We start from the raw sequence: 19,046 nt of genomic DNA, 5'->3' as shown, positions 1-19,046 counted from the left end.
CACATTCTCAGTGACTCCCTCAGAAGCTCCACACTCAGGGACACGCTTTTTAAAGCAGCAGGCCTGCTTTTCACAAAAGCAGCCATACAGCTGACCACCTGAGCACCCAACGTGAGGCTTGCACGCAGACGCTGCAGATGGCCCGCTCCCCCAGGGTGTCTCTGGGGCTGGCCAGCCCTCAGTTGTGGGCAAACCGGGCAGAAATAGTGTTGCCTGGCCAAGAGCCGCTGTTCCTGGCAGGCGCCGAGGAACGTCAGAGTTGCCCTGCCAGAGCCTGTCTGTTTACCGCCAACCCCTCCACTCCGGCGCTCAAAAAGGAACTTAATTTGTCTTCCTTGGGGAGGAAGATGGGCCCAAATTAGCAGCGGAGCCCTGGGCAGAAAAGACGCGAAGGGCGGAGGAGAACAGGGCAGCTGTGTCCACGCAACCACACCATTTATTGCCGCGGTGGCCGGGGGCACACAGTGAGGATGCCGCAGTGCATCGAGGAGGGGCGTGCCTGTGACATTTTCACAGAGTCCAGACCCAGTCTGCCCACCGAGCTCGCTCCCATCCCACACCCACGCCCACGCCCGCGTGCACAGCGCAGGCACGCACACGCCCGGTGTCCTTCGGCACAGCAGGTCAGTCCTCCCCAGCCGGGAGGAATGTGGGAGAGGTAGAGGTCACCGGGTTTCCTCCTCTTTCATGTCACCTCCTGGCAACCCGCGGCTGGCTTCCAGAGCGGCATGGGCAGGAAAAGGAAGCAAAAGGGGCTCTGGCCTGCTCCTCCTTGCCCAGGAGCGAAGCCAGCGACTGCAGTCCTGCTGTGAGGTAATGCCTGGCGCCGCCTGTGTGTTCCTGCAGGTCGAGACAGATTCGGGCCGGGAGGGGTGGCGGCCCCAGCCTCCGAGGGCACGCAGGGAGAATATCAGGGCCCCTGCCCCTCCCTGCCAGGCCTAAGGGCCTGCAGGCAGGTGGGCATCGTGGCCTCGTCTGTACCCTGAGCTCCCTCGCTCCCCTGGGAGGGCATTCCATCGAGAACGCCGTGGGCCGGGCCCGGCCTCCCCCAGGCTCCAGCCCCTCTGCCCAGGTGCGGTGGACCTGCCGAGACGGGTTCAGAAGGCGCCAGAGAAACCAGCTGGAGCCGGAGCCTGGCACCGGCCCCCGGCTCCCCGGGCCCTCGCCCGCCCTGGCGGAGTTGCATCAAGGTTCTCATTAGCGGCTGCCCCCGCCTGGGCGCGGAGCATGCTTTGGCCTCTTGCCACGAGGCGGTTGGGGATTTTGCAACAAGTCTCCGGGAGGGCCAGGCCAGAGGAGGGGGCTACCCCTGCCAGCCGCTGCCCCTTCCACCAGGGTTCAGTCAAGAAGGCAGGAGAGGAAAAAAATGTCAAGTCTTAGCGGAATCTATGGTACCTAGTGCGACCGAGTCTGGGGCCCCTTGCCCTCGTCTGTCTGACCTACAGTCCTGATCGGCCCTCAGCTCACACCCCTTGTGCCCACGGGACTAAATCATAGGTCTTGGCCTCGGCCACACATGGCCTGTAGAGGCAGGTGACGGGCACAGGACTCAGGAGCGTCTGGGTTCCGACACTCCCCTGGCCGTCACCCAGCTCCCCCGGGGAGACACTGTGCTGCCCGGGAGGCTGCCTCTTGTTCCTGGGCTCTGGTGCCTGGGAGACGCACTTCCTGAAGCCCAGCCTGGTGTAGTCAACGAGCCAAGGTCTCCTTGAGGTGACCTGGGGGCCGAAGCCCAGGCCTCCACAGAGGCAGAGGCCCCCGGACACAGAGGAGACAGAGCCAGGCCCCTGCCCCGGGCGAAGGGTGGCGGCGGCTGTGCCAGGCGGGAGGGGAGGCAGCTCCGGGCAGAGGTGAGAACAGGAGTCTCCCCTCCCGTCATGCTCCCGGCTCAGACGTGTCCTTCCGGGGCTGGGGGGAGGTGCAGGTGAGGACCCTGTGGGGGGAACTTGACGAAAGCAATGGCAGCCAGCTCCTTGCAGAATTCCTCCAGCACCACCACGCCCTGGAGCAGGGTCTGGTGGTCCAGCCTGAGGGGAGAGCACAGAGTCATGGCTGGGAGGTCGCGGGTATGTGCCCCCCATGTGACCTCCCAGGGTCTCTAAGGCATAACCCAGTGGCAGATCCGAGTGAGAACAGAGCTCAGCAGCGGGCCCTCTGCGCTAAGGACTGAGACCCGTGCGCCCCCCTTTCCCTCCACCCCAAGCACCTGCCCTCCCACCCAGGGCTCTGCCCCAGGCACCCACTTCTCTCGGTTACTTACTGCTCCCCAGGAATATGACCCATCAGCTGCTTGCGCACCAGGAGCAGTTTGCCTGGGAACTGGGGTACCCTCTGAATTCTCTGCATCAAGTCCCCAATCACCTAGAGAGGAACAAGAGGACCGAGGTGGGGGCCAGTGACATGCAAGCGAGGTCCCATGGCTCTGCTGCCCCGTGGCAGACGGCAGGGTGGTGGGTACCCGTGCCCTCCCCCTGGCACTGACCGGGGTCCCCACCTCTGCAGCTCCCAAGCCCCTGCCCCGTCCCCTCCCTCCCTGCCCACTACGGACACTCTCCCTGGCACCCTTACCCGGACGAGCACAGAGAACAGGCTCCTGCAGCCGGGGGCCAGGCTGATGTAGGGGTCCAGGAGGTACTCGTGGATAAGCGGGTGGGGGAAGAGGGCGAGCCGGGACAGGACTGAGGTCACTTGCAGGTTCAGGCTGTAAGGCTGCAGGGAACATGGTGGGCAAACCCGGGGCTGTTAGGGGGGGTGGGTGGTGAGCATTTCTGCACTCCCCCAGAAAGGCGCCTGGCCAGTGTGAGCGTGTGCGGGGGTGGGAGGCTCACATGATGTGTGTGTGTCATGGATCCCCGGGGCGGAGGGCCAGAGCATGTTAGGGCGTGTGGAGCAGAGGCGAGACGGGGCTTCCCGCCTGGGGAAAGGGGGGGGAGAGGGGGCCGTGGAGCCGAAGAACCGACGACGACGACTCAACCCCCTGCTCCTCCAGAGGCACCCACCTGGGGTGCCACCGTGGGCCCCGCCCTCCGGCTGGCGCCCGGCCCTGCTGGCTACCTGTTCCAGAATCCGGGACATGCGGTCAAACAGCATCCGGAGGAAGTGCCCCTCGAAGAAGGGCCGCTCCGGCTCCTGGGGGTCCAGCGGCGTGAGGGCCAGGGGCCAGCCCCAGGGGCCGACTCGGGAGCTGCACTCCTGGAACTGGAGCGGGAGGGGGAGCTGAGAGGAGGCCCAGGGCCAGGGGCCCTGGCACGCAGTGGGCCACACGGGAAGGTGGACTCGGGGCTCGTGGCTGGAGCTGGGGGGCCCTGGCGGAGCCCACAGAGGGAGGAGCCTCTGAGGGGCGAGGAGTGGGCCCTGGCGGAGGCCTCAGCGCTCACCAGTGTGTAAGCATCGTGGACGTAGGTGTCGTATCCCGTCTCCTCCAGGAAGGCGGAGGTCTTGGCTTCCTCGGGAACCAGGCAGAGGAAGCTGAGAGACAAGGACCCTCGGTGTGGGGGGGCGCCCCCCCCTGGTGCCACGCTCACCCAGCTCCGGGCTGCACCCCTCAGAGTCATGGCCAAAGGCAGAGCCAACCCACGTGGCTCAGACTTCCCGACCTGCCGCTACCTGTTGACGATCTCGGTTACCGCCGTTTTGCCGTCCGAGTTGGTGGCGGGGGCCGGGTGGGGCTTGGCAGAGGGCTGGAAGCCGGCGTCCAGGAGGCCGTCGGTGAAGTAGGGGTCCTCCTCCAGGTCTCTGTGGCCGGGGTACACGTGCATGGCACCGAAGAACCAACGAAAGACAGAGCGTGGGGTGCTGAGGGCTGGGGCGGGGCCCGGGGCTCACTCACAGATTGTCCTCGTAGCTCTCGGGCTCCTGGGAGCCCCGGGCGGCGTACAGGCGGCCCTCCAGGTGGCACAGGACGAGGCTGCGGATGATGTGCTCGTGCGGCTTCTGGAGCAGCTCCTCAAACAGACGCAGCGTGGCGATGCTGATCTGGGGCAAGAAGGGGTCAGCAGGACGCCCCTTCCTGCCCCGGCTTCCAGGGGCGCCGGGAGTCGGCTCACCCAGTAAGAAAAGTCCCCCTAGAAGGGGATCCCTCCCTCCCCGGTAGGTTTTGGGGGCAGTGGATGGGTGGTGGCCTGGGAATCAGGAGTCTGGCTAGTCTTGGCTCCATTATTATTACTATTATTTAAAAATATATTTTATTGATTTTTTACAGAGAAGGAGAGAGAGGGATAGAGAGTTAGAAACATCGATGAAAGAGAAACATCGATCAGCCGCCTCCTGCACACCCCGCACTGGGGATGTGCCCGCAACCAAGGTACATGCCCTTGACCGGAATCGAACCTGGGACCTTTCAGTCCGCAGGCCGACGCTCTACCCACTGAGCCAAACCGGTTTCGGCTTGGCTCCATTATTAACTTGATGCGCAATAACAGGCAAGAAAAAGGGGCTTTTCTGGGCCTCGGTTTCGATGTCCGAAAAACGGAGTGCTGGTCTCACGCATCTCCGAGGGGCCAGCAGCCTGCAAAACGTCCCATGAACGGAGAAGCAGCGTGCAGACTGGCCAGCGTGTGGTCACCGACAACATCGGTGCGACAGGAGCCGTCTGGCTACCATCACGGTTTCTTTTTGGTGGGGAGGGGTTCAGCGCCTCCAAGGCAGAGCCACGGGGACCACTGACGGAGATGGGAGGCCTCGGGGAGCCCCTCTGGCGGGGGAGGGGGGAGAGGGAGGGAGTATGGAGGAGAGCCCAGGGCTTCCAGCTCACCTCATCCGAGAGGTGGTCGCAGTGCCTGACGAGGTGGGCGCACAGGGAGCGGGGGCTGTCCTCGGGGGCCGCCGGCCATGGCTCCGAGCCCAGGAGGAAGGCCACGGCCTCCCCGAGCAGCGCAGGGGAGCGGAGCTGACGCAGCAGGGCCGTCAGCAGGGCCGTGGAGGTCAGGACGCTCTGCTCGGACCTATGTGGACAGAACGCTGAGCCAGGCAGGGAGGGGAGGCCAGAGGGACAGGGAGGGGGGTGAGTGGGAGGGCGGTGGAACCCTTCCTGGTTTCCTTCCGTCTCCAGCTGGTGTGTCTCTGCTCACTCCCACCCCTCCTGAGGTCACCGAGTCCCAGGGCGTAGGCCTCTGCTAGCCCACGGTGGCTCTGAGCCACGTGCGTGTTGGGGTAGGCCTGGCCAAATGAGCCCACAAACGCATGGGACGCTGGCTAAGGAGGTCCCTGGCTGTAGGGACAGGAAGGGGCGGACGGGGCGGGCGGTTAGATCCACACTCTGTCCACCTCTGAGGGGCCTGGACACAGACTCACACGTGTAGGAGCTGCGGCTGCAGAATCTCCACGAACAGCTTCTCCGCCACGGCCTTTGCCAAGGCGTCCGCCACCACCTGGGCACCAGAGAGCACGTCTTACACACGTTCCCACCGAAAATAACTGTCCGTGCGCGGCACCCCGCACAGCAGCCGAGGGCGCTGCCCGGCTCACAACCCCGCGGCTCTCCGGGAGACAGAGATGAGGGCGGTGTGACTCACCGGGTGTGCCTCCAAGACGAGGTGGTCACAGTAATCAAACCAGCCCAGAAAGGCAGCCAGCGCCTCTTTGCCCGGGAAGCTACCCTCATCCGACGGGGCACTGGGTAACCTGCGGGAGGGAGAGCGAGGGGGCTGTTCCAGAAGGAAGCCGGGCCCTTTCTCCCCCTGCCCTGGAGCCTCTGTTGCAGGTGGGGAGGGTGATCACTTTTTGTTTTTGTTTTTTTAATATATTTTATTGATCTTTTACAGAGAGGAAGGGAGAGGCACAGAGAGTTAGAAACATCAATGAGAGAGAAACATCGACCAGCTGCCTCCTGCACAGCCCTCACTGGGTTTGTGCCTGCAACCAAGGTACATGCCCTTGACCGGAATCGAACCCAGGACCTTCCAGTCCGCAGGCCGACGCTCTATCCACTGAGCCAAACCGGTTCCGGCAGGGTGGTCGGTTCTCTGGGGCGTTTTGTGGGTAGAAGCAAAAGTGATGCTTCTCTGGTGGGTGAGAAGGCCCCCAGGGTGGGCTGCGACCTTGGGAAGGAGGTGCCAGCAGGGGTCCCCATCCCTCCTGGAAAACAAGGGGAACCGGCCACCGGAGGACAGACAGGGCTGCCAGCCACCGCACATGCAGCTCCGCCTCCCTGGCCACGTGCCTACCTCCAGGAGATGCCCTCTAGAGCAGCGATGTCTGCAGGGTCCAGGAAGGTGGGCAAGGCCTGGTACAGCTGGCAGAGGTGCTTCACGATCGCAGGGCAGCAAGGGCTGCTCCGCACCAGGTAGGTGGCGGCCGCCTGGGGAGCCACGCTGACGAGGAGCAGCAGGTTCTCCTGGGCCTTCAGAGCCACACGGCCTTTCTGGGGGGCAGGGGTTCCACCTCAGGACCCGTGCCTGTGCCTTGCCGAGTCCCCGGGCTCCGCCCCGCGTCCACCCGGCCCAGCACCTTGCTCTTGCACAGGCCGACCAGGGAGGTGATGAGGTTGTTCTCTCCAACCCCCTCGTCGGGCTGCTGGGTCTCAGCAGGCAGCTGGGCGGTCAGGGCCCCGGCCCCACAGGGACCCCCGTCAGGGGCCTTGCTGTGGGGATGGTCCTTGTCCTCGATACTGGCCGGCTCTCCAGGCAGGGCGGTGGACTCTTTGGAGGCGTTCTTCTGAGCGACAGTTTTTTTACCCTGCAAAAGGAGGCTGGGTGAGGCGGGCCTGGGGGAGCCACTCCCCAAGCTGCCCCTCGGGAACTGTTTTTAAAATATAATATATTTTATTGATTTTTTTTACAGAGGGGAAGGGAGAGGGATAGAGAGCTAGAAACATCGATGAGAGAGAAACATCGACCAGCTGCCTCTTGCACACCCCCTACTGGGGATGTGCTCGCAACCAATGTACATGCCCTTGACAGGAATCGAACCAGGGACCCTTCAGTCGGCAGACCGACGCTCTATCCACTGAGCCAAACCGGTTTGGGCCCCTGGGGCACGGTTAGGGGCTCGGCAGGGAGCAGGAGGGGAGGCGCCCTGAGTGCCTCTGTGGGGTGGGGTCTGGGCCCCTCCCCTTCTGTCCGCTACAGACACTCACTTCCAGGATGTAGGTGAGCAGGGCTGGATCCTGCTGGATCTTGGCGCAGAGGACGGTGGTGAACTGCACCTCTTCCTTTTCCGTGGGGGATCCGGGAGCTCCCCCGAGCCGGAGAAGGTTCTGGAAGGGGAGTAGCAGAGAAACAGAGGGGGTTGCGAGGCAGGGAAGAGAGGGGGCCGCACCCCCAGACCACCCCTTGGCCTCCCGGCCCCTCACCTGCACAGGCCTGTGGACGTTGAGGTAATGCAGGAGCGGGTGCTGGACCTGGGCCAGAACCTTGCTGAAGAACTGGAACACCTGCTGCCGCATGCCAGGCGGGTACTGGGGGGCAGAGTGGAGGGCTGGTCAGGAGGGGGGCCGTGCCCCTCGGAACACTGCCCTCCTCCACTGCCCGGGGGGGCGGGCACCTTCTCTGCAAGCCGCCTTCCCTCACTGTGGGAACCGGTCCCCTCCCCACTGCATTTTTCTCCATAATCTAGTTGTCTCTGAACACACGGGCTCTGTCCTAACCGCCGCTGTGTCCCCTCACACACGCCTGGTCCTCAGCACATCCTTGCTGAGTGACGGCTGACTAAGAGGGAGCCTCTCCTCTACCTCCATGCCACGAGCAGTGAGCAGGGAGGGGGTGGCTGTGCCCTGGGCCGGCCCTGCCCGGTGTCCCTCCAGCTAGAGGAGCACAGAGGGGAGAGCCTGGGGCTGGAGGAGCACAGGGGGAGAGCTTGGGGCTAGAGGAGCACAGGGGGAGAGCTTGGGGCTGGAGGAGCACAGGGGGAGAGCCTGGGGCTGGAGGAGCACAGGGGGAGAGCTTGGGGCTGGAGGAGCACAGGGGGAGAGCCTGGGGCTGGAGGAGCACAGGGGGAGAGCCTGGGGCTGGAGGAGCACAGGAGAAGAGCCTGGGGCTGCAGGAGAACGGGGGAAGAGCCTAGGGCTGGAGGAGCACGGGGGTGGGGGGGGGTGGGGGGGAAGACTGGGGCTGGAGGAGCACGGGGGTGGGGGGGGTGGGGGGGAAGACTGGGGCTGGAGGAGCACGGGGGAGAGCCTGGCACAGGGCCGGGCTGGGACCGGAGGTTCCGGGCCGCACCTCGGCCTTGCCCAGCGTGCACAGGGTCTCCAGGATCTTGTGCTGCAGCAGGTACTCGAGGCAGGGCCCCGCCTCGCCCGCCGCCTGCTGCCTCTCCTCGTGCACCAGGATGTCCAGCATCTGCTTCAGCCGCCAGGGGATGTCCGTCTTCTTGGCCGGGGTGCTCTCATCTAGCCCAGGGTCAGGAAAGAGGGTGAGTGGGGAGAAGGTGAGCACTCTGGCTCTACGGAAGCAGAAGTTCACAGTTCATGCCTCCATATTAAAAACACAAAAGAAGCCCTGACTGGTTTGGCTCAGTGGATAGAGCATCGGCCTGCAGACTGAAGGGTCCCAGGTTTGATTCTGGTCAAGGGCATGTACCTTGGTTATGGGCACATCCCCAGTAGGAGGTGTGCAGGAGGCAGCTGATCGATGTTTCTCTTTCATCGATGTTTCTAACTCTCTTTCCTCTCCTTTCCTCTCTGTAAAAAATCAATAAAATATATTTTTTTAAAAGCAAAGTGGAAATGGGATATTTTAAAAAAATAAATAAATAAAAACACAGAAGCGTGATCCATGAACCAGGTCACAGTTCAATTCCTCTTTAGAGCATATGCCCGAGTTGACAATGATTCTCTCTCATAATTGATGTTTCTATCTCTCTATCTCCTTCTCCCTCTCTCTGAAATCAATAAAAAAAAACATACACACACACACACACAACACACAAAGACTTTCTAGAATGAGGCCCAGGATTCAACTCTGAGCATGTTTGCATGCCCTGCTTTTTATCATAGGGAAGAGCATCAGTTTTGTCCAAACCCTGCGGCTGCCGAGGATGGTTGCCAGGGCTGCGGGCAGCTGAGGGCCTGAGTGAGAAGCTGTGGGCCCAGGGACTCTGTCATGTAATTCAGAATCTGTCTCCTAGCACCTTCCCAACAGATAATCAGGGGCCTGTGTGTCTCTTTTACACTCACAGAAGGCAATACTCTACTTTTTAAAAAAAAAAGCAGAAAAAAAGATCCCCGGCCGGTATTGTTCAGTGGTTGAGCATCGACCCATGAACCAGGAAGTCACTGGTTCAATCCCTGGTCAGGGTACATGCCCGGATTGCAGGCTTGATCCCCAGGAGGGATGTGTAGGAGGCAGCCGATCGACATTTCTCTTTCATCGATGTTTCTATCTCTTTATTCCTCTCTCTAAAAATCATAAAGACATATTTTTAAAAAACCTGCGGTACCACAGAGGGCCCCGAAGGAGAGGCTGGTTAGTCTTAGAGCTGCAGAGGCTCAAGTGGTTTTTAAAAGGAAGTTTTCGTACTTTGGCACTGGAGCACCCCCTAGCTTTTTGTAGAAGCACAGGCTCTTGAGCAAGGCAGCTGCCTCATCCGCTCCGGTACCTCTGGCATAGGGACTGTTCGGAAATTAATGGGGTAGGCCCAGGCAAAGCCCCAGATGGTTCTGAGTAGGTTCTGGATCCCTTACTGCTCTCCTGGGGAGCTGGGGCTCTTTGAACTAAAAGGTACAAACGTGCAGTTATAAAATCAGTCCTAGGTGTGTAATATACAGAGTGGTGGCTATAGTTAACAGCACTGTATTGTATAATTGAAAGTTGTTAAGTTATAAGATTTTTCTCATCACAAGAAAAAGAAAATTATAACTACACGTGGTGATGGATATTAGTGAGACTTACTATAATCATTTCACAATCTACCCATATATGGAATCAATATATTATACAACTGAAACTAACATAATGTTACTAGAGGCCCGATGCACGAAGATTCGTGCAAGAATGGGCCTTCCTTTCCCTGGATGCCAGCACTGCCTTCGCTCTGGCCCAGAGCTGCCTTCCCTCTCCGCCCAGAGGCCCATGCCATGGTGACAACACAAGCATCCCACCCCCCTGCAGCTGGGCGTCTGCAAATTAACCTGCCATCTTTGTTGGGTTAATTTGCATACTCACTCCTGATTGGCTGGTGAGTGTCACAAAGGCACAGACAATTTGCATTTCCCCTTTTATTAGTGTAGATATGTCAATTATATTTCAATGAAAAAAGAGAGACGATCAGTCTAAAATTGTTGTTCTCAACTGGGGGCATGCACTGTCCCCAGGGGACATTTGTCATCTCCGGAGAGAGTTTTGGTTGACACATAAGCAGGGAGGGTACTGGCCTCTCATGGCTAGAGATCAGAGTTGGGACTAAATATACTGCAGTGCACTCCCACAGCCCGTACCACGAAGAGTGACCCTCCAGACGTCCACAGTGGGAGCCTGAGGAACCTGCTCTAACAGAGGCTGCAGAGGCCCTTGGACAGTCCAAGGCAATTTTCTAGTTTCTTGGGCTGCTCAGGCTGGAAACAAAGCTTTCAGGACGGGGTAAGCTGGAAGTGAATCCCAATCTGAACTCCAGGAGGGGAAAGCTAGGGATGCAGGACAGGTTACACGGCCATCAGGGTGCATCCACCAATGCCAGCACACCGACTACAAAGCAACCAATCAGATTCCATCTCCCAGTGAGCAAGGCGTTGGATCCCTGGTGTGTCAGCGTGGGGAGAAGGACACGGTATTTATAAGCTTTGGTTTTTGTTCTCCCCCTTCCCCTCCAAGTTGGCTGAGGGAAAAGAGACATTTGTTCAATTTCTTTTTTGTTAATCCTCACATGAGGATATTTTCCCATTGATTTTTAGATAAAGTGGAAAGGAGGGGGTTAGACAGAGAGAAATATCAATGTGAGAGAGACACATTACTTAGTTGCCTCCCACAGGGGACCCAACCAGGGCCCAGGATTGAGGTACATGCCCTTGACTGGAATCAAACCTGCAACCCTTCGGTCTGCTCTATCCACTGAGCCAAAGTGGCTTGGGCTGTTTGACTGCTTTTTCAATCAGGAAGCCCTGGCCACAGGCACCTGGAGACTGAAGGCCTGGGCGACCCGGCTGGAAGACGGGGGCAAGTGGAGCTCAACCTCTGCCTTGCAGGGTGGGCCCGCGAGAGCCCCCTCCCCCTCGATCCCACTCCCACCTCACAGAGCTCCCTCGCAAAACGTCCGAACTCTGAACTCCCGGGCAGCAGCTGTCACTTCCCCGGGGCCCCTGCACCTCTGAGCTGCCCGGTGCCTCTGCCCATCCTGTCCCTCCAGTTCCTCCAACCTGTGCTTTCGATGTAATAGTGCGTGATGCCCTTCCAGTGCTCCACAAACGCCTCCAGAAGGTCGATGGTGGGCTCCCACTGCGGAGAGAGCAGACACATAGCCTGTGTGACCACGGCTCCGCCGCCACCCTCACTCCCAGGAATGGACATTCCCCTATCTGCCAGCTGCCGGGTCAGTGCTAGGATGCGGGGAGGCATTGCGATCGTGGGTTCTCAAAAGGAATAGTAACACGTCTCCTCCAGGGCACATCCTTGTTGCTGCCGACAGTGCCGGGGCATCTCTCCCAGACCCCGCTCCCTGCTGGAATCACGGCGCCCCTGCCACAGGTCAGGGTTCCATAGTCCTTGGCCCGGAGAAACTAAGAAGGCTGGTGGACACATCAGAGAAACAGATAATTTCAGCACATCAGAGGCTCTCCTACAACAGAGGTACACACAGGAGAACAGGCGTGCACCCCCAAAACAACAAAAGCAAAATGGCACGGCTGGAACACACGCGAAAGACCAAGTTTTCAGATCCCTCTGAATCTGAGGGTCTACGAAAAGCTGGTTCAAGGCCATCCAGGCTCGGTTCAGCCAGACAGGCAACAGTAGCATCACCTTAAGGAAGTGCCTTACTTATACGGTACGGGCTGCTTCTGTCCAAGCTCGGGCTGTGCGGCCCTGACTCTTCCTTAGCTAGCTCTGCTCCCATCCACACCCCCTCCAGCTCCTCCTCCTCAGCTAGCTCTGCTCCCATCCACGCCTCCTCCAGCTCCTCCTCCTCAGCTAGCTCTGCTCCCATCCACGCCTCCTCCAGCTCCTCCTGTGGGCCACGGGGGACTCTGCTCTACACCTCCCCTTTCCCAGTGTTCTCGCCATCTCTCAGGTCTGGCTGGTATGGTAATAACGAGCACTTCCCCTAAGAACTGCCCCCAAAGGGCATTTCTTCTCATTCCTTGCAGAGTCAATGTTTGCAGGGCAAAAATACACAACCAGGCGGTCGCTCTGCAAAGGTGCTCATTTCGACTCTGGATCTTTGCTCAGGCCACTCCTCAGCCAGATCCTAAGGGCCCCCCCTCCCCCCCCCCCCCGGCCGGTCCTCGGAGGGCCGGCTCCACAGAGCCCTGTCTGCATCCCCCTCTAACCTTCCTGCACCACAGAACTCCCTATCTCCTCCCTTCATCGATGCCGGAAGTATCTCCCAGTTCCTGCTACACACACAACACCATGCTGCATGTCACCGGCAAGACGGGGCTGTCCCCGATCCAGGGCCACAAAGGAGAAGAGACCACAAAGCCACACTGAGCCACTGCGCTGCAGAAGGCAGGGCGAGGCGAGAACACGGGAAAGGTGGGACCGTGACCTCGGGGGGAAAAGAGGAGCCGCTGCCAGCAGAGGATGCTGAGGTCACCAGGAACCCAAACTGGAAGAACTGCGTGAGAGTTCAACGATCAGAGACAGGAAAGGCGTTTCCTGCAGAAGGTGCTCTGTGTCTGGGGCAAGGATGGATGGGTGAGGTTTTGGAGCCTTCAATGCCAAGCCAAGGAGATGGAGAGGTATACATTTGCAGGCAATCGGGAGCAGGACCCTGACAGCGCCAGAGCCGTGTTTCAGGAAGAGCCACCTGGCAGTGGTGTGTAGGAAACGAGGGCAAGAAGAACGCTCTGAAGACCACTCCGACAGGGGGAGGAAGCGGGAACGCTGAAGCTGAGGCCTCGGCTGCCCACTCTTGTCTTCTTTTAAAATTAGTTGTGCGGTTCACAGCCCTTACTAGAGTGACAACTCCCACCGTCGCCCCAAACACACGGTGTATGACCACCTCGCCACCTTCTATTATCGCTGGGTTAGCAGTCATCTCTCTACCAGACCATTAGCATCCTGGGGGGCAGGGGCACACACATGGTGGCTACTTGTTAATATTTACTAAATGGCTCAGCAACATGCATATAAGCCTAATCAATGGGCACAGACAACAGGGGGCGTGGGGGCATGAATGGGAGGTGGGAGGTAATGGGGGAATAAGGACACATATATAATACCTTAATCAATAAAGAAATTTTTTAAAAAAATGACTCAGCAAGCCCTTCAAGACCCTGTTCCTTGTCTCTTGGAATGCCTTCTGACCCTTGAACAACACTACAATTATTTCACAAGTTTGTAACGGGGCTCATTGAACCCCAAAATTCATTCATCGTTTCTGAAAACCTTGCACTGGCTTAACTAGCTAACTAACTAACTAATCCAGTAAAAATAAACGTAGGACTAGGAGAATGCAGGTTAGCCAAAACAGCCCATTAGAGAGAAGAAAGCAGGGGGATATTATATACCTGAGACCATGGTTAGCTACTCTAACTCGAGACCAAAGAACCCATTCTAAATTTCTATTTCAAGAGAAGGATTGTAACTCTATTTTCTGTCAGGAGAGGGCAGGAAAGAGCAGCATGCTCCCTCCTTACCAAGGAGGTAAGCAACTTGCTGGGGTCTTACCCTGGTGACCCAGGCCAGGGGGAGACCTACTAGTATGTGCAAGATGTGGGGGTGCAAGCAAAAGGGGGGTTCCCAGCTCTCCCGAGGGCCACACAGGGTCCGTTAAACTTCTAGGGTGTGGCTGAAGAAGACCAGCTGCCTGAAAGTATCTCCCTTGACCACCAATATTTCATCCAGCCTCTGACACTGAAATTTAGAAATCCACTTCCTAGGGCGAAGGTCTGGTCTGCCGGCCCTCCGCATGGAGCTGTCCGTGAGAGGTAAAAAGTAGTTTGTCAGATCCCTTTCGGAGACGACAGCCGTCTGGACTGGGACAGGGAGGAGGGGAAGGAGAGATTACAGTATGGAGCCCCTCCCAGGCCCCGGGACATCTGGGAGGGCCCGGCTGGGGCAGGTGGGGCCGGTGAGGAAAGAACTTTCACTTCCCAAGTTTGCTGAAGGCTGAGGCTCTTCTCATTCATAACAAGCTCTGAATTGAGGAGGAAGGGAGTGGAATCCAAGGTTGTTTCTCCTGAGAAAATCTGATACACGAAACTTGTCACTTAGGGGAGGGTTTATGTGGAGACCAAAGAATTGTTAACTTCACAGACAACAGGTTCTTGGCCAGCGTTACTGGAAGCCGGGGCCTCCACCTTCCCTATCTAAACTGAACTTTTATCTTCCTGACGAAGTGGGCTGCCTCTGGCCAGCCTCCACCCCCAACAGAACATAGCAAAAACACACACTAATGGAATGTAAGACATCAATACAGCCTTCCCACAGGGCTGCTGCCCGGGCCCCACAGGGGCTGGCTGGCTTCCGCGGACTCAAGGACTCAAGGCTAGGGCAATGTGAGACACACACTGGGAACCTGCAGCAGGCTGCTCCGGGGCCAGGGTCCCCCCAAAGCTGCTCCAGGGCGAGGCCCAGGGCCCCCCACCAAACTGTCTGAGCCCTCTCGCCGGGGCCAGGCCCAGCAGGCCCGCACTCCGCACTCGGGCGGAGGGGAGGGCCCGCGGCGGGGCGGGCAGGCTTTAAGCCCAGGGCGCACGCAGGAAGTGAGGCGTGTGTGTCGGAAGGGGTGGGGGAGACAGAGGCGGGGACCTGGGGACCGGGAGGAAGAGGCTGAGGGGTCCCCCCGGGCCCCGGGGAGCGGGGGGAGGGGGGCTGGGAGCCGGGCAGGGAGGACAGACAGGAAGCACTCAGGCAGAGGCGGGACGGCGCAGTCTGGGGGCGGCGCGGCGGAGAGGAGCGGCTGGAGCGGCAGGACGGGCGGCGCGGGGCCCGGTGGGGTCCCTCCTGGGCGGCCTGCGCCCGCTCCCGGCTCCGCCCCGGCCCGCGCCCCCGCCCGGCCTACCGCGCCCACGGCCTCCTGCAGCAGCGCCCCGAGCCGGCTCAGCATGGCGGCGCCGCTCGGCTCGGCTCGGCTCGGCTCGGGCTCCGGCTCCGGCTCCGGCTCCGGCTCCGGCTCCGGCTCCTCGGCGGCCGCACTCCCGGCGCAGGGGCGGCCCCGCGGCGGAGGGAGGCGGGGCCCGGCCCGCTCCGCCCCGGCTGGGCCGGGGGCGCTCCGGCCGGCGAACGGGCCCGCGGGCCTGTCGCGGTGGGAAGCGAGCCGATCCCCCAGGGCGACGGGGGGGGGGAGGGAAGGGGGCGCCGCGCGGGGCGCACGGTCCAGCCCGCAGGCGCCTCGGGAGCCGGTGGCCGCGAGAGCGCGACCCTTCCCCCCGGAGCAGGGCGCGCGGCGGCCTGGGAGGGGTGGGGGAGGCAGGGGTGGGTGGGGGAGGCAGGGGTGGGTGGGGGAGGCAGATGAACTGTTTCCGGGAAGAGAGTAGCTCCGGGGGTCCCGTGCGTCTCCAGACGCGTCCCCCCCCCCCCCTTCCCGCGTGTGCAGGGCATGCCCCGGGGGTCTGACCTCTTAAGTAAAGGGATAAAATAGCTCACTGGTGAGATTTTATGGGGAATGTATGCTGAGGGGTGATACGTTAGGTCGATTGGGTTACTATTGACATTAGCTTCACTTGTTGCTTGTACTTTACGTGGGCGCAGCGCTGGGCCAGGGGTCCCACGTGAAGTAACAGGGGGCCCCTTTCGCCCTTTGAGCTGCACCAGGGGACGACACAGAAGGCGGGTTTCCCCGTGGGCACAGGGAAATTGCAGGCGGAGCCCTCGGCAAGGGCAGGGGTTCCTGGAGCGTCCGAAGCTGGGGTCTTCAAGATGCGCCTTCTAAGCTGCCAACGCTGCCAGTTTAAACGCCTCTGTCCCCCCCACACTGCCCCACCACCTCCCACACACACACCCCTCCACTGCTCCAGGAATGGAAAGAGGTTCTTTCTGAAGACAGGATATGGATGTCTGTTCAAAATATATTTCTGCTGACCACTGCCAGCCTGTGACTAAGGGGCAAGGCGCGGAGAGTCCCACTAGGAACTGGGACGGGGAGGGGGCGGTCCGAATAGGCCCTGTCACAGAACCGTAGGACCTTGAGCTGTGTGTTCTCGTTCCCCGTGGGGTTTGAGATCCAGGAGACAGTGACCTGTCCAGAGCAGGCCGTGAGCTGTGGAGGGCAGCCTGAGGCATGGGGAGGGCTGGGGTTGGCCAAGTCTAGGCTGACCTAGTACTAGTATTTGGAGCTCAGTACTACAGCTGGGGGTGGGGGTGGGGTGGGTGGTATTTTCTAACTGTTAGATATTTTCTAACAGTTCATCTGAAGACTGGTCCTTGGTAAGGAGTCCTATGGGAAACAAGGAGGCTTTTAGGCCAAAATGTGTGTAAAGAGAAGAAACCAGCCCGTTTGTGTATCCAGAAGCAACCTGGGAGTCGGAGCCCTCAGTCCAGCCAGCACTGTTCTCCGGGCCCATTTCCTCTTGGGTAAGGGACGCAGCTGGATGAATTGAATCTGTTCCCCCCTCAACATGTTTCAAGGAACTCTAGGGTATAGTGGAAGTGTAGCAGGAATCCATAGCCTTTTATTTGGCTTAACTTTTCATTTATTTTTATTAAAACATTTTTATTGATTTTAGAGGAAAGGAGAGGGAGAGAGAAATAGAAACATCAATGATGAGAGAGAATCATAAATCGGCTGCCTCCTGCACACCCCACACTGGTGATGGAGCCCACAGCCCACAACCCAGCATATGCCCCGACTGGGAATCGAACACTGGCCTCCTGGTTCATAGGGCATGGTAACTTTTTAGATTTTATTTTAAAAGTTCTGACAAAAGTCAGTGGACACCCTTCTGTGTGTTATATGCCAAACGTGTTAAGAATCCCTGGTGAATTTAAAGTCTGCTGTGAGGTCAGCTCATTGGGGAGAAGACCTTGAATAAAACTTCTCCTCCTGTCAGCTTTCAGGGTGGGGAACCTCTTTCCTGCCAAGGGCCACCTGGGTATTTATAAGAGTATTCTCAGGCCATTCAAAATCATCAGCTTAACAATTTGCCTGCGATATTTGGTCAGGCATTTAATTAAGTCACCCCTGATGCCTTGGCAGGGCCAGACCAAATGATCTCTGACCTTTGTGGCCCATGTGCCAGATGCTCCCTATCGCTGGGTCTTAAATGAAAGGTAGAAGGCTACTGCAGGACAAGGAGCTTTAATGGGCAAGTCACAGGCCTGAGCCAAGGAGAGGGGGCAAGACGCTGCTGCTCAGCAGAAGGATGCGAACGGATTGGCATGCATTTTTACACTACCACATTTTATATGGTAAATATGTGAATCAGGATTTTCTTTCCTTTTTAAAAAATATATATTTTATTGATTTTTTACGGAGAGGAAGGGAGAGGGAGAGAAAGTTAGAAACATCGATGAGAGAGAATCATCGATCAGCTGCCTCCTGCACACCCCCCACATGCTCTTAACCGGAATCGAACCTGGGACCCTTCAGTCCACACAGGTCGATGCTCTATCCACTGAGCCAAACCGGTTTCGGCGAATCAGGATTTTCTCGATACTGTGCAACCAAGTGCAATAATAAATTAGATCCTCTACTTGAAAAAAAGGGCAACTGTCATATATAACCCCTGACCTAAATTTTTTATGTTCATCAAAGCTAACTTTAATTGATTTTTATGTATTTTTAATTGATTTCAGAGAGGAAGGGAGAGGGAGAGAGAGAAGGAAACATCAATGATGAGAGAAAATCATGAATCAGCTGCCTCCTGCATGCCCCCTACTGGGGATCGAGCCCACAACCCTGGGCATGTGCCCTGACTGGGAATCGAACCATGACCTCTGGGCTCATAGGTCAATGTTCAACCACTGAATCACACCAGTAGGGCAATCAAAGTTTACTTTTTTTTTTGAGAAACTTTGTTTTTGTTTTATTTATTTGTTTGTTTGTTTATTTTTTATTTCAGAGAGGGGGAGAGAGAGATGGAAACATCAATGAAGGGAACCATTGATTGGCTGCCTCCTGCATGCCTCACACTGGGAATTGAGCCCATAACCCAGGTATGTGCCCTTGACCAGAATCAAACCCGGGAGCCTTTAATCCCCAGGCCAACACTCTATCCACTGAGCCAAACTGGCTAGGGCAAAGCTCACTTTTTATTGATCATAGCTTCTTTATTCTCATTGATTTCATAATAATCCTATAAAATAAAAGCCTAATATGCTAAGTGTCTAGTTCTCCGGTCATCTGTTCAACCAATCAAAGCATAATATGCTAATGATATGCTAAGGCTGCTCAATGCTCGCTATGATGTTCACTGACCACCAGGGGGCAGATGCTCCAACCAGTAGGCTAGCTTGCTGCTGGGGTCTGGCCAGTCAAGACTGAGAAAGATGAGCTGGACATGCCCTGGAGCCCTCCCACCACCCCTCCCCCCAACTGGCCCCATAGGGGTGGGCTGGCTGGACCCCACCTGTACATGAATTTGTGCACCGGGCCTCTAGTCTATATATAAAAGCCTAAGTGACCCGCTGATTGGCCAATTGAATGACTGGTCGACTGGTCACTATGACGTACACTGACCACCAGGGGACAGCTACTCAATGCACAGGATTGAGCTCCTTCCTGTCTGGATTGGGCCAAAACCAGCTATCCGACATCCCCCGAGGGTCCTGGATTGCAGAGAGAGTGCAGGCCAGGCTGAGGGACCCCCCCGGTGCACCAATCTGTGCACCAGGTTTCTAGTTGACTATAAAATTCAACTTATAAATGTACTTTAAATATTAGTAGTAAGATTAATTTTTTTTTTTGTAAGGGTTGCTACTAAAAAGGTTTGGAAACTATTGGACTAAATAACTACCAAGGTTTTGCATCTGTTTGTGCATTCGTGTGTACATGTGTATTTTGAGGAGGAGGCACTG

General features: G+C 58.0%; 1 protein-coding gene across 1 annotated transcript; it reads right to left on the bottom strand.

Moving 5' to 3' along the window:
• Window positions 1-418: 418 nt before the first annotated feature.
• Window positions 419-15,343, bottom strand: FHIP2B (FHF complex subunit HOOK interacting protein 2B). The gene is made up of 17 exons (XM_084883795.1): window positions 15,094-15,343; window positions 11,288-11,366; window positions 8,157-8,326; window positions 7,292-7,396; window positions 7,076-7,195; window positions 6,448-6,675; window positions 6,165-6,361; window positions 5,514-5,622; window positions 5,293-5,369; window positions 4,754-4,943; window positions 3,830-3,975; window positions 3,607-3,735; window positions 3,378-3,468; window positions 3,055-3,198; window positions 2,569-2,709; window positions 2,261-2,361; window positions 419-2,027 (listed from the first exon to the last, which is right to left on the bottom strand). The coding sequence occupies exons 1-17, from the start codon at window positions 15,136-15,138 to the stop codon at window positions 1,889-1,891; spliced, it is 2,211 nt and encodes a 736-aa protein (XP_084739921.1). The 5' UTR covers window positions 15,139-15,343; the 3' UTR covers window positions 419-1,888.
• Between the last annotated feature and the right edge of the window lie 3,703 nt (window positions 15,344-19,046).

The sequence above is a fragment of the Pipistrellus hanaki genome (genome assembly GCF_964339955.1).
Source record: "Pipistrellus hanaki genome assembly, chromosome: 5".
Lineage (NCBI taxonomy): Eukaryota > Metazoa > Chordata > Mammalia > Chiroptera > Vespertilionidae > Pipistrellus > Pipistrellus hanaki.
This window is presented reverse-complemented; position numbering and strand designations above follow the sequence as displayed.